General features: G+C 39.6%; 2 protein-coding genes across 2 annotated transcripts in view; both read right to left on the reverse strand.

Moving 5' to 3' along the window:
• LOC117993926 (cysteine-rich PDZ-binding protein) overlaps positions 1–16046 on the reverse strand; it is a 305498-nt gene that overhangs the window by 126629 nt on the left and 162823 nt on the right. The gene's annotated exons all lie outside the window — the stretch shown is intronic.
• The window catches only part of LOC117993927 (sperm surface protein Sp17-like), a 136336-nt gene that overhangs the window by 61519 nt on the left and 58771 nt on the right, over positions 1–16046 (reverse strand). The window contains exon 3 of the mRNA XM_069507269.1: positions 1849–2034. Coding sequence (XP_069363370.1) covers positions 1849–2034 — 186 coding nt within the window. The remainder of the gene's footprint in view (positions 1–1848; positions 2035–16046) is intronic.

Below are 16046 nucleotides of genomic sequence, written 5' to 3' on the forward strand. Positions count from 1 at the left end.
TAGCTATCTCCTTAGAGTAAGTTCTCCACAGGTCTAGAGCGTTGTCTCTATCGTTGAGACCGTCAAAACGTCACATAGGTATGAGTGACAGAGACAACGCTCTAGAAAACCGAAATCCCTTCTACAACATTTTCTGCCGGCCACTGCATTTGGTTGGATACATTTACCTCGTGCGTTGCGTTTGTCCAAGCCCTTATAGTCTAAAATAGCTTATGCTCGCGACTTCGTCCGCGTGGACCACACAAATTGCAAACCCTTATTTCACCTCCTTAGGGGTTGAATTTTCAAAAATACTTTCTTAGCGGAAGCCTACGTCATAATACCTAGCTATCTGCATGCCAAATTTCAGCCCGATCCGTCCAGTAGTTTGAGCTGTGCGTTGATAGATCAGTCAGTCAGCCAGTCTGTCCAGTATTTAGATTAATTTATCAAGTACGCATGGCCAGTGTCAAGTCTAGCAATTAGGGGGTGCCTCGGTTTTGTGTTGCGACCAAAATTCGCAAATACTTGTTATAAATTCATAGACAAACAGAACCAGAGCGCGCTGAATAATTTATGGTTCACCGACATTACCAGACTGCTGTGGTTATTTATTATTTTGTTTGTGTAACTGATAAATTGATAGCGAGCAAACGAGCAGGCGAGTCACCTGATGTTAAGTGATTACCGCCGCCCATGAACATTTACAGCACCAGAGGAACTGCCGATGCGTTGCCGGCCTTGTAGGAATTTGTTGGTCCGCCCCTTGAATAACCCCATGTTGTAATCTAGTGGGAACACCGCCAATGGGAGTTGATTCCACAGTTTGCATGTGCGTGGAAAGAAGGATCTGGCATAACGGACGGTCGAAGCGCACCAGAGACCCAGGTGGTGAGGGTGAAATTGCTAAAGGTGGCGCGCGGTGCGGTTGTAGAAAAAGGTGGGTGGAATGAGGTCAAAAAGCTCTTCAGAGCACTCCCCATTACAAAGGCAATAGAACACGCATAGAGAGCTTACGTCTCTGCGATACTCCAGGCTTTTCAACGAGCCTTATACTTACTTCACAAGTACAGGTAAATAGTGGTTCAAATCTTGTAGACAGCTGTCACCATTATCATGATGAACTCATCGCTGGCTCACTGCAGAGCACGGGTCTCCTCTCGAGAGTGAGCAAGCTTTTGGCTAAGTGCGCGTTGGTAGATTTTAATATCACGCATAGCGAATTTTCTTTTTCCAAAATTCCACGTGTTATCGCACTTGTAATAAACTAGCTTATGCTCGCGACTTCGTCCGCGTGGACTACACAAATTTCGAACCCCTATTTCACCCCCTTAGGAGTTGAATTTTCAAAAATTCTTTCTTAGCGGATGCCTACGTCATAATAGCTATCTGCATGCCAAATTTCAGCCCGATCCGTCCAGTAGTTTGAGCTGTGCGTTGATAGATCAGTCAGTCAGTCAGTCAGTCAGTCAGTCACCTTTTCCTTTTATATATTTAGATTATCTCTGACGGAAGTCACGTGATCTGTTGCGTCGATATCTTGAGTCGATTGTATAAATACGGGTGGTTGATGAATTTGAAGCTAGTCTCGTTCCGACACGAGACTCACCGACTATTAAATGCTTTTTGTGTTTAGGTCGCCATTTTGATTGATTGGTAGTAATACTTAGTAATTTTGTGCCTGATCAAGTTAATGTTGCAGTTAGGTTAGTATAAAGTGTAAACCTCTCGATAAGCCTCTACGCGTGTGATCAATATCTGCGCGCAAGTTTAACAAGAGAGGACATTTAAATAACTAATCCAATAGCTTATAATGCCCTGCTTTTCTGTTTGACTCTAAATTCACTTCTGGTACACTTTTACACGTACCTTTATCATCAGCTCGGAACTCCGCCTCGAGCTCGGCCTTGGACGGCTCTGGCTCCTGGTTGGACTTGGTCGCCGCCTTCATGCTTATTGACTGTCTGGTTTTGTGACCCCGAAACGCCGCCTGGATCTTCGTCGCCGCTTCCTCTTCTGATTTACCCTCCTCTGATGGTTCTTTTTGTTTCTCTTCTGTAGAAGAAGAAAAATCACTTTCACTCCTCTTCTATCGATAATACTTTTGAAAACACACAATATAAACTACTAGCTTATGCCCGCGACTTCGTTGCGTGGACTATACAAATTTCGAACTCCTATTTTACCCCTTAGGGGTTGAATTTTCAAAAATCCTTTCTTAGCGGATGTCTACGTTCAGCCCGATCGGTCCAATAGTTTGAGCTGTGCGTTGAGAGATCAGTCAGTCAGTCAGTCAGTCATTCATTCAGTCAGTCACCTTTTCGTTTTATATAATATTTAGATATAGATTTTATAAAATCTAAATATTTATATATTTAAATATTTAGATTAGTACAATCTCTATTCTACAAATCAGTACCTTTGTCATAAATGCGAAAGTGTGTTTGCTTATTGGTTTGTCCTTCAATCACGTGGCAAAGGTGCAACGGATTGACGTGATTTTTCGCATGGGTATAGATAAAGATCTAGATAGATAGTGACATAGATGTCCGTGTCCATCGGGACATAGGCTACTTTTCATTCCGGAAAATCAAAGAGTTCCCGCGGGATTTTCAAGAACTTAAATATACGCGTACGAAGTCGCGGGCATCAGCTAGTACCTACTGAATAAATAAGTGTTACTTCGAACATTCGTGCTAAAATATTACTGCAGTGGTTTGGTCCTAATTAGGTCGTACATTTAAATCGGCAAGTACAGAGTACTTTTTAGTACTTAAGGTGACGCAGGATGCTCGACCGAAATTGGCAGCGCACGTGGGTAACATGTTTGCTTTTCACTTGTTTTTTTTTCATTTCACAATGAATAAATAAACTACGTCTAATGATAAATTGTTTTAGAATTTTCATATCCCTAATCTTATTTATTTACGCCCAAAGTTGTCATTAATTTAGTGTTAAAATAGGAATCTTTTGAGCCTCGTAACTTTTAAATCAATATTTTTTTCAATGTTTTATATATCAATAAACCTAGATAATGACGAGATAAATCGATATAATTCTTAGTTTTGTGCGTACAATATCGAATATTGTTGTAATTTCCCTCCTACGTTTGTATGAAGAAATCACCGTCCTGAGCCCTCTTAATGTTGAATGCGGTTGTAGTATTAACACTTAAAGTCCACAATACTTAGGTTTATACAGAACGTGCTTAATAAATTGTATAACATGACGCATATCATGCTACAGTATTTAAACAAATACTTCCACAAGAAAAAAAGTCGCGAGAAAAAGCTAGTATAGGTAGTATGTACTACACTAAACAAAATAATAAATAAAATTTATCAAACTAAAATATTCCGCAAACGTAACCTAATTTCTTTTGTCCCCTGACAACCATTCCGAGGAAAGTGCCTCAAAATAAAAGTTTATCTAGAACGGGCTTCTGCGACCGTTTTAATATTTAAACGGAATTTTATGTCTTTTATATTCAGGCATTTACTATTCGTCCGAACGAATTTCAACATAATACAGCTTTAAGTTAAATAAAACTCAGAAAACTCACTCAGTTTTCTAAAAAGATGAATGAATTAGGTACAGTCATCATCATCATCATGATCAACCCATTACCGGCTCACTACAGAGCGCGGGTCTCCTCTCAGAGTGAGAAAGGTTTTGGCCATAGTCTACCACGCTGGCCATGTGCGGATTGGTAGACTTCACACACCTTTGAGAACATTATGGAGAACTCGCATGCAGGTTTCCTCACGATGTTTTCCTTCACCGTTAAAGCAAGTGATATTTAATTATTTAAAACGCACATAACTCCGAAAAGTTAGAGGTGCGTGCCCGGAATCGAACCCCCGACCTCCGATTAGAAGGCGGACATCCTAACCGCTAGGCTATCACAGCTTAAGCAGAAACTCACTCAGTTTGCTAAAAAGATGAACGAATTAGGTATAGTACGCGGCCGAAATTGATGGACATCGGCCTTTAGAATGACATTTCATTTTTGTAGAGCGTTAAACTAAAAAAAAAAAAATTACTTTTACAAGTATTTTTGAATCGTCAACTGCATCTACCACTGGTTCGGAATGTCTTTCCTACCGAGAAGGAAAGGTTGTCTCTGTTACTCATACCTAGGGTTGCCAGGTCGCCAAACCTAATAGCCGGACAGACCAGCCAGTTTGGCCGGACATCTGGGTAGAAAGGCCGGACACCCTACATTATTGAGGATTTTGTGTCTTAGTATGAATCAGTACGACAGAAAAAAGTTATGTAAAATCAAGGCTTTTTTATTATTGTCATAAATCTTGTCAGGCGGCACTGCCGCGTGCGGGAGCGACCGACAGTCGATTCGCCTGCGCTCGGCCACGCTCTTTTGCGAAATGTAAAAAGCCTAACAAAATCCGGACAAGCCGGACACCGTTTATTTTGGCCGGATACGCAATCAAAAAGCCTACCTATGTCCCGCTTTATCCGGACGCCTGGCAACCCTACTCATACCAATATGACGCTTTGTCGGTCTCCACGACCGAGACAGTGCTCTACAAATCTGCTGTCTCCTTCTAAAGATCGATGTTCATCACTTTTGGCCGTGTACTGTAGATTAGATTAGGCCATGTAGGTATTGTAGTTTTATTAAACCCATGCCCCTTATCGATTTCTACACGATATCGTACCGGAATGCTATATCGCTTGACGGTAGAGCTTACCGGTAGGGTGGTAACTAGCCACAGCCGAAGCCTCCCACCAGCAGAAACAATTTAAAAATAGTAGGTAAATCCCCAAATTGCCCATGCCGAGAATCAAACCCGTAACCTCCCACTTATAAGACCATAGCGCTCACCAGTGCACGAGACCCGGAAGCGAAAAGGCCTCCAAATTCAGGCACCCATCCAATCACCGATTTGGATCAACGTTGCTTATCCAGTGCAATCTACTATGCGATGTGACAACTAGGTCACACGTGCTTCAACTTTCATTGGAGTCAAAAATATAGCTTGAAATAGAAACGAAAAAAAAAAACTGCAACAGCGATATTAGTGTCTATGGGTAGATTCTTTCTTACCTTATACTCATACGTCCAATCTGCAGAATGGATGCTTTGAGCCGCTGCCAAGAGAGCATGCCGATTAAGATGCAGAATATCTCAAGCGCCAAATACAGTGCGCCGTTTTTAAAGACAAATATCTATTATAGGACCTTTACTTACGTTAAGAAACATAAAACAGTCTCGTAAAATATGGAGAAAAATTGAATTGCTGAAAATAATATTATGGCAAATTTTATAAGTACAGGAACTCCTTAGTAGGGTACATAAACAATAAATCCATAAAATCAAGTAACAGTATCCATATACCATACGAATTTTTATGAAGCCCATAGCTTCATAAAAATGCTCTAAAGTCAATTCACGACCAAGTCAAGTTAAGATAAGACTAAATCAATACCAAGAAAATACCAAATCACGACGAATTCAAGACAGTCTAGACTCTAGACCAAGTCAAGACCAACTCAAGACCGAAAGTTCGCGGGTCAATAACAAATAAAAATACAACTTGTCGTACTTATAGTAGCATAGCAATTTCTTAAAAGTATCCAAATTCCTAGGGCGTAAAGCCACGTAGCGTAAAGCACATAGAACTTCAACTCTGGCAACTTGAATTAATAGTAATTAGGCTTTATGCAAGTTGCAAACTAAATGCAACGCCGGTTGCAGTTGCAGAATAAGTAATAAGCAACTACATGAGGTTGCACAACTGGGTCATAATAATTATTTCGGTACGTCATATCATGTAACCATTTTACATAGTGTAGAATAATTTTATTATTGAAGTGGAAACTTCGTTAGGTGATTTTGGAATGGATAAAAACTTTTTTTTAACAATCTTTATTTTTTTAAATTTCTTTATTTATAATAATTACACAATTTACCGCTTGACATCCAGAAACTCCAAAAGGTTGTAATAGTACATTACAGTGCAGGCCTGAAATAAAGCGATTACTGGCCGAGTATTATTGGAAGGCCGAGGTGAAGCCGAGGACTTGTCAAGCGACTTTGAAAGTACTTATAACCTAAACGAGTTTGGTAATCGCAAATGTGCAATCTCACAAATGGTTTTATATCAAAAGCTGTAAATCATGAATCTTTTTCAGTCATATAAAAATAAAATCTATACTTATAACTGTGAATTCTCAACCAGAAATAAAAAAAATGATAAACTAATTTTTCTTTGCAAAACTTCGGTCTTTTCTTTCGGGTCGAACTACCAACTAGCAGCTAGCTAGAATTCTGTGGTTCAGGTAAAACGTGCTGCTAAATTCACGGAATACCTAAATCGCTAAAGACAGGGGAGAGTTATAAAACTCAGGACGTGGTAAAAGTATTTTGCATTTTCACCCACGAGAATCTCTAGAGTACACCTTTTAGGAGAGCATGCCAAAAAAATAAAATAAGGCATCGGCCATCGGCATTTATATTGACTTGTTTTATGTTGTTTGATAAGCTGCGATAGCCTAGTGGTTAGGATGTCCGCCTCCTAATCGGAGCTCGCAGGTTCGATCTCGGACACGCATCTCTACTACTACTATTTTTCGGTGTTATGTGCGTATTAAGTAATCTTCTAAATATATAAAACGAAAAGGTGACTGACTGACTGACTGACTGACTGACTGACTAACTGACTGACTGATCTATCAACGCACAGCTCAAACTACTGGACGGATCGGGCTGAAATTTGGCAAGCAGATAGCTATCATGATGTAGGCATCCGCTAAGAAAGGATTTTTGAAAATTCAACTCCTAAGGGGGTAAAATAGGGGTTTCAAATTTGTATAGTCCACGCGGACGAAGTCGCGGGCATAAGCTAGTTAAATATAACTTACTTTAACGGTGAAGGTACTTAAACATCTTGAGGAAATCTGCACGCTTCTCCATAATTTTCTCGAAGGTGTGTGAAGTCTGCACATGGCCAGCGTTTCAGACTATGGCCATAACCCTTTTCACTCTGAGAGGAGACCCGTGCTCTGTAGTGAGCCGGCGATAAGTTGATCATGATAATTTTGTTCGGTGATACAGACATGGTTGCTATCTATGGGCCTCATAAGAAAGGCGATGGAAAGAGCTATGCTTGGAGTTTCTCTACGTGATCAAATTAGAAATGAGTACATCCGTAGGAGAACTAGAGTAACCGATATAGCTCAATTGGTAGTTCGAAAAGTATTACAATGCCGACGTATGGTCATCCAAACCACATTTGGTTTGGTTTCGAAGAAATCGGACTATTCGAAGTAGCCAAAAAATCTGGTAGGTAGGCTAGGTACCAACTTCGAGGGAATGACCACATACGAAAATGTCTAGTGAAAAGCTTCTAATAATGTGGCTACTCGCCAGTGGCGTGCAGCTCATAGAGGCATAAACGCACTGCTTACCCGCGTTGTAAAAAATCAATGCTTATTTCTCATTAAAACCTGCCGGAAAATAAGTTCATACCTAAATGCATACCCTGGCTTGAAATCCTGTGCACGCCACTGTACTCGCTAAGCCTTATCTCCACTATACTCCTTAGGTCTGGTGGGAGGCTTCGGCCGTAGCTAGATACCACCCTACCTGCAAAGCCGTGCCGCCAAGCGATTTACCGTTACGGTACGATGCCGTGTAGAGGGGTATACCAAAGGGGTATTTTTTTTATTTTTTTTTCGGGGGAGGAAAAAATCCCTACGGACTTCTGCCTGCCGGCAGGGTGTGTCCGACTCGCACGGACTAAAATAACCTCCCCATGCCTACCAAGGTGAGCACGGAACTGCGTAAGCATTACTTCGTGCTGACCTCCTAAATTTCTATCATCCTCTTTTCTTCTTTTTCCCTCTCTTCCCTTCTTATCATTATAGCCCTCAGCATTTTGCTATATCGTTGCCAGGCTTCTTCGCTCGACAGCATGCGCGATATAAGGTTACGGGCGTTCACACCCTCCGCGTCGGTCAATCCTACCGCTTCTGTCCTTAGGTCGGCACAACCAGGACATTCAAAGATTGCTGTCTCGGGGTACCAAAGGGGTATGCGTTTAATAATAATTGTCATACCCCTTTCAGGTTAGCCAGCATCCATCTTCGATTGCAGCATCACTTACCACCAGTGGCGTGCAGCTCATAGAGGCATAAACGCACTGCTTACCCTCATTGTAATAAATCAATGCTTATTTTTCATTATAACCTGCCGTAAAATAAGCCCATACCTAAATGCATACCCTGGCTTGAACTCCTGTGCACGCCACTGCTTACCACAGGTGAGATTGCAGTCAAGAACTAACTTGTATCTGAATAAAAAGGGTGTGTGTTGTGCCTAATTCTAAACCTAGACGGTTTACTGCACTAATGGTCTAACACATAATTTGCCTAATTCGAGTAATTTGGAAGTCTAAGGTATACTTTCGTTGAATAATATTAGTAAGTGTATTATTATACGTTTCCAGTACGGGCTTCGTACTTGACTTAAAACTCGTTATCGTGTATAACTTATAAGGTACTAACACGCGATATTTTCATGTCTTCAGGATTCCGTTCCTCAAAGGTAAAAAGAAACCCTTGTAAGATCACTTTTTTTAGGGTTCCGTACCTCAAAAGGAAAAACGGAACCCTTATAGGATCACTTTGTTGTCTGTCTGTCTGTCTGTCAAGAAACCTACAGGGTACTTCCCGTTGACCTAGAATCATGAAATTAGGCAGGTAGGTAGATCTTATAGCTTATAGCTTAGACATTTGAGGAAAAATCTGAAAACCGTGAATTTAGGCTTACATCACACAAAAAAAATTAAATTGTGGTCATGAACTAATAATTATTATTTTCAATTTTCTAAGTAGGATAACTATATCAAGTGGGGTATCATATGAAAGGTCTTCACCTGTGCATTCTAAAACAGATTTTTATTTATTTTTATGTATCATAATTTTTGAATTATCTTGCAAAATGTCAAAAAATACGACTGTAATACGGAACCCTCATTGCGCGAGCCTGACTCGCACTTGGCCGGTTTTTTAATTCATAGACTCATTTTCTCGTTTCTAATTGGAACTGCTAGTCTGTATGCTTAGTACGAAATTTTATGTCTCACCAACGTTGATAGTATTCGAGTGTCGAAACACTTTAAAGTTATAGTAAACTGGATCTAAATTGCCTTGATTTAAAGCTCAAGTTTGTCTACACATCTACAGCCAGCGCTCCAAGCGGAAACGTTGCGAAATTAAAATCAGTGGTATTGAATTTTTGACTTCAATTCAAGGCTCTTTAGGTTCATTTTACTTTGACGTTATTGTGTTTCGACTCTCGAATTCTAGCAACATGCGTTGGTGAGATGTTAGATCTTATACTAAGCGTAAGGGCATCAATTTTTCTAGTTTCAAGTCAAGAGTGAATAGACATCTTATAGGCCTATTCTATGCAGGCGCGCTCCATCTTAGGCTGCATCACCACTTTCCAGCCACCATTGCAGCCAATGCACCAGTCTACTCATATAAATTTTAAAACACCTCCGAGTTTAAGCTTACTGAAAAATACTTGTAAAAATGTTGTATTGTAGATAACGGGTACATACCACGATTAATATAATATTACTAGCAGATGCCCGCGACTTCGTACGCGTGGATTTTAGTTTTTAAATATCACGTGGGTTTTTTAATAACTCTTTGATTTCACGGGATAAAAAGCCTATGTCACTCTCCAAGTCTTTGACTATACCCGTGCATAAAAATCACGTCAATCCGTTGCTCCGTTGCGACATGATTGAAGGACAAACCAACAAACAAACACACTTTCGCATTTATAATATGGGTAGTGATGGATGGATATTATACCAAGTAAAAATAGATAGTAAGAACACAATTATATGAAGCTAATATGTTGAAAAGAAAGATTAATTAAATTACTGAATTAATATATCTTTAATCTGTAGTGCCTTGCTACGGCTACGGGTTGTGCTACGGGCTGCTACGGCGGGCGGCAACCGTACCGAACAATGTAATTAAAATATAATGTAGACTGCATGCAGCAGTGTGAGCATACGGTTCAAAGGACCCAAATGCATTTTCACGGTTTACTTTAATAATAAAAAACTGGTTAAGGGTGAGTCGGGCTCGCACGGGATGGGTTCCGTACCATCGTACAATACTAAATTAATGTGATCAGTTTTTCCCTTCACTTGTGCTAGAAAACATTGATACCTGCCAAATTTCATGATTCTAGGTCAACGGAAAGTACCATTCAAATACCATCCGAATAAACGTTCCTCACAGTGTGGGGACAGAGCAATTTTCAGCTTTTCCGCAAATAAACTTTTATAAAATAAGGAAGGTCTGGCACGTGCTAGCTCTTAAGCCATGGCATTTTCCTTTAAACTAAATTTAAATTTAAACTAATTGGTACTGAATCTGGGCACACCCAAATTTTAGAGTATTCGATTCGCATCCTCTTCTTACTAATGTAATATGAAAAGGACAGACACAGTAAGACAGTTTTAAATTTAATTTAGAGCCGTCAAACCTCGTGACTTTAGCTGCCAGTCGCGAGCCTATTGTTTAAATTTGTAGCGTGCACTAAAATTTAGAGTCTTTAAATATAAAATTCATGTTCCGTCCTTTTTTAGCAATATTAAAAAGAAAAAGATGCAGATATTCTAAATTTAGTTTAGAGAAAGACAACAAAATCGGCTCCGTTTGACCAAACAACCGCTAAACAATGTCTATTAATAAGTTAATAGGTATTTCGATTTAATACGAATGTGTATAAAATTTACATTGCTTTTGAGATAGTTTCAAACATAAATTCACTGTAGAATTCTGGCAGGTTTAAAGTTCATTTTCATACGTGGGACGTGATTCATGTGCTACATTAAACAATGTTATAATGTAGAACAGCTTGCGGTAAGCTTGGCACTTTCATAAAGTGTGCCGCGTGCCAAGTAATGTAATAAAATAACTAATCAGTTGTTGTTATACATATCTCACACCCGGCTTTACTCACGTGTTTAGTCGACGCTAGCCCGACTAGTTTCGAACCCATCCGGGGTCCTTTTTCAAAGGGAGTCAGTTCGCGCACGCGTCGCGGTTGAGAATGCGCGCCGCTGCTCGCTCAGCCCGTTGTCCCTTTGAAAAAGGACCCCGGTTGGGTTCAAAACTAGTCGGGCTAACGTCGTGAGTAAAGCCGGGTGTGAGATTTATGTATAACAGAAATCACGATCACGGTTCGATCCCAGGCACGCACCTCTAAATTTTCGGAGTTATGTTCGTTTTAATCAATGAAGTAGGTATCACTAATTACTTTAACGGTGAACGAAAATATCGTGAGGAAACCAGCAAACCTGTGACTTCTCCATGTTCTTAAAGGTGTGTGAAGTCTGCGAATAGAATAGTATAGATTAGAATGGAATAGAATGGAATGGAATGGAATGAAATGGAATGGAATGGAATGGAATGGAATGGAATGGAATAGAATCTAAATATATAAAAGGAAAAGGTGACTGACTGACTGACTGATCTATCAACGCACAGCTCAAACGACTGGACGGATCAGGCTGAAATTTGGCATGCAGATAGCTATTATGACGTAGGCATCCGCTAAGAAAGGATTTTTGAAAATTCAACCCCTAAGAGGGTGAAATAGGGGTTTCAAATTTGTGTAGTTCACGCGGACGAAGTCGCGAGCGTAAGCTAGTAGAATATAATATAATTATTTGCTCCAACACAATCCACCAAACTTTGAGCCCGAGTAACTGTAAAACTACTTACATATTTTTATAGAAATCTGGAAAACCACAGACACAGATATTTGTTTCTAGAATATGTCTATAAAATCATTGATTTTGATGGGTTAGTGTTCCTTCAAATGAGAATCAAACTACGTGTGTAGGGAAGCGCCATAGAGCGCGTTAGAGTTACTTCTCTTAAGTATTTACATGCCATTGTAAATTACATAAGAGCTTTCCTCGTAGCGTTTTTCTTGCCATTATCTTGTACTTTATGCTAATTAGATACAGGCCTCTGCAACACAGAGGTTTTCTTGTAGAAAATATTAAAAATGTCCAATATCATAAACTGCAAATGTATAATTACTTAGTAAAGCGTAACTATTAAGCATACAAAATATACCTATCTCTAGCAAAGCTCCTAGTTTATATCAAGTTTAAGAGGAGTCTCTTTCGAGCGCTCTCGAGATTTCTACGTAAATCTTTGAGTCAGTTTAATAATATTTTATACATCGATGATCTTAGCACCACAATTAGATAATACCAGCTGATGTCCGCGACTTAGGTTTTTAAAAATCTCGCGAGAACTCTTTGATTTTCTGAGATAAAAAGTACCCTATGTCACCTTCCAGGTCTTTAACTACACCCATGCGCAAAATCACATCAATCCATTCGAATTCGAATTCGTGTGTGACATTTTTTTAATAAGTATTATCACGATGCAAATGACTCGGCATGAAAGCACAAAGAGCTTTTCAAGTTTTTAGAACACTTTTTATTAATACCTGTTAGTACGTTTGGTACCTACCTAAAATTGATGACAATGCTACAGCCAAAAACTATATAAGTTTGTATTTTTATAGGTACCTACTATGATAACCTCTGATCACATAGTTATTATAATTGCTGCTGAGTTAGGTAGGTAGGTACTAAGTATAGTCCGTAGGTACAAAATGAGTTCTCACGTGCCATTTTAACTTTATGTGTCAACTGTCATGTCTAAATTAAGGTTCGCCTTTAAAATCTATATATATTGATCCGTTGCGACGTGATTGAAGGACAAACCAACAAACCAATAAACCAACAAACAAACACTCTTTCGCATTTATAATATTGGTAGTGATAGTTATATCTTTGCGACGTTAGTACATATATTATATTCTGTGCTTTGCGTCACAAGGTTCAACAAGATTTAATCTCTAAAGCTCTGAGAAAACCCGCAAAGAAAGTAAGTAAGTATGTACTCAAAACTGCTTATTACTTGTTCGAGAATACTTAAAATATAAAGATGCCTTATGTGTTTTGAAAACTTGGAAGTTCTTGAAAGTTTTTATGAACATGGGTCAAGTTTTCTTTGCTCTACTTAGAATTTTTTGGAATAAAAAATGACTGCGCCTAAGATGTTATTTATTCAGCGACCACCGACTTTAGTCCGAAAACAAGTAGTAGGGGCAATAACGAAAAAAGGTGATAGAACTGATGATTACTGATATGATACCATAAAAAAACCGACAACGCTCTACGAAACCGCTATCTCTTTCTAAAGAGCGATGTACAATATTTTTTGTCGGCTACTGTACCCACGTGTTCCAGAATTTTTGGAAATTCCATACTACTGATTTTCAAAAAAATCACATGCGAAGCTGGGGCCGCTTAGCTAGTTAATTTAATATTTTATCCACTTTAGTCTATCTTTTCATTAATACAAAAGTTCACTTTCTATAATAGAATTTTTCACAACGTTACTTAATTAAAAAGGGAAGGAACGGAATTAAAAGGAATAATAATGAAATACGCTTCACTTAATAGGATTTCGATGACTTTCAATTTTAATCAAAGGCTGTATTAGGCGTCACGCACACCGACAGAGTAGAGCGGCGTCTTCCTTGATAACAACTCAAACTGAACTTTATTTCATTTAGCATAAAGGCGAGGGTGCGCGGCATGCTCATGCAGCTCATGTCCTCTGTGTTTTGTTGTCATTATACGAATTTCGTTCATCATCAACCGATAGACGTCTACTGCTGGACATAGGTCTCTTGTAGAGAGTTCCACACGCCACGGTCTTGCGCCGCCTGAATCCAGCGGCCGATGTAATTTGATGAGATGAATTTGATGACATAGTCGTTATTGCAGAGACTATGGAAGACCTCAATACCATGATCTTTCATGACCTTAACAGAGCTTCTCAGCAGGTGGGCCTAAAAATGAATACGAGTAAGACAAAAATCATGTCTAATGCTTATGTCCGGCCCCATACAGTAATCGTTGAGAGCTCCACTCGAAATTGTAGACGAGTATATATACCTAGGACACATAATCCATAAGAAAGCTCAGAGTCACTCAGCGGGCGATGGAGAGAGCTATGCTTGGAGTTTCTCTACGTGATCAAATCAGAAATGAGGAGATCCGTAGGAGAACTACAGTAACCGAGATAGTTCAACGGGTTGCGAAGCTGAAGTGGCAATGGGCAGGGCACATAGTTCGTACAACCGATAGACCTTGGGGTCTCAAGGTGCTGGAATGGCGACCTCGCATCGGAAGACGCAGTGTTGGAAGGACCCCCCCCCCCCACCCCCCACTAGGTGGACGGACAACATCAGACGAGTCGCAGGGAGAAGGTAAAATAGGGGTTCGAAATTTTGGTAGTCCACGCGGACGAAGTCGCGGGCATTATTTAGTAAATTTTAAAGCTTCATTAATTTCACAAGTAATTTATTACGTACATTAACTTACTTACCTTCTGGTTCTTACATAAATCCCACTGTGGTTTGACAATTCTAACAAATGGAGCTATACAGTAACGGTGTCAAAGAAAAAACAACCTAATGAAGTCGAGATAGGTATTATTTTCATGAAAACTTCATTATTACAGCAGCTAGTACGGAAAGTTTAAAGTAGATATTTCTTGAAAACTATGAAGTGTACGAGAAGAATATATTTAGTACTGATATGCTTTCCCTTAGGGCTTAGTTAGATTGCTCTGCGTGATCTACATAGTATAAAATAAGTCGCTTCCCGCGTCTGTATGTATGTATGTATGTATAGAACGCGTAGATCTTTTAAACTACGCAACGGATTTTAATGCGGTTTTTACCAATAGATAAAGTGATTCAAGAGGACGGTTTATAGCTATAGTTTTAATTCTCAAAAAATTAGAGATCCCTAGAGAAATTGAAATAATGTGAATTAGGTCGGAAATAAATCCTCTCATTTGAGAGTTTCCGAGGCAATGACACCTCAATGACCCCACATTAGTATCTACGTTGCACCCATGCGAAGCCGGGGCGGGTCGCTAGTTAAATCATAAATTAGGAGATCCGTTGCAGAACCAGAGCACCTAACCAACATAGTTCAACGGGCTGTGAAGATGAAGTGGCAATAGGCAAAGCACACCATTTGAAAAACCGATAGACATTGGGGTCTCAAGGTGTTAGAATGGCGACCTCTCACTAGATAGCGCAACGTTAGAAAACCCCCCGCTAGTAGGACCGACGTAACCGCAGGGAGCCTCTGGATCCAGGGATTCAGAGGCATAAAAGCAGGCCGAATTGTACTTTAATCGAAAACAATATTAACAATACTAAAGCATTATTTTTCACTCGACTTCGTCCACGTGGATTTAGGCTTTTGAAAAATTCTCGTGGGAACTCTTTGCTTTTCCGAGATAGATAGTTGCCTGTGTCAATTTCCGGGACGCAAACTACCTGTGTACCAAATTTTATACAAATCGGTAATACGGATGGGCCTTTAAAAATCCCGTGGGAACTATTTGATTTTTCGGGATAAAAAGTAGCCTATGTACTTCCCAGGGATGCAAACTAACTCTGTACCAAATTTCATCAAATTCGGGTAAACTGTTGGGCCGTGAAAAGCTAGCAGACAGTGCTTTTTAATGTTTTTTTTTTAAATTTTTACAAAGATGTATTCCCAAAGAGTCACACCCTGAGTAACATGTGACTCGTTAGGAATTACAATGGATAAAAAAGCTGGCAACCAGTAACAGTGTAACTTGACGGGGCAAAATTTCGATGAGCTCCCAACGAGTAACACTGTGACACGATTGAGTGTGACTCATTGGGAACCCATCGAATCAAGTATGTCAATAAGTAATAATAATAATAATAATAATAAATAATCTTTATTTTTCACACATAATTTCACAAACAATAACAGATGGGAACGATGATCCTGCAGAAGTATACACTGTGTTGCAGTGATCATCGCCCTCCTCATACAATATGAAAATATGAGTGCGCGCGTGTGTGTGTGTGTTTGTGTGTGTGTGTGTTTGTGTGTGTGTGTGTTTGTGTTTGTGTGTGTGTGTGTGTG

This window comes from Maniola hyperantus, chromosome 25 (genome assembly GCF_902806685.2).
Source record: "Maniola hyperantus chromosome 25, iAphHyp1.2, whole genome shotgun sequence".
Lineage (NCBI taxonomy): Eukaryota > Metazoa > Arthropoda > Insecta > Lepidoptera > Nymphalidae > Maniola > Maniola hyperantus.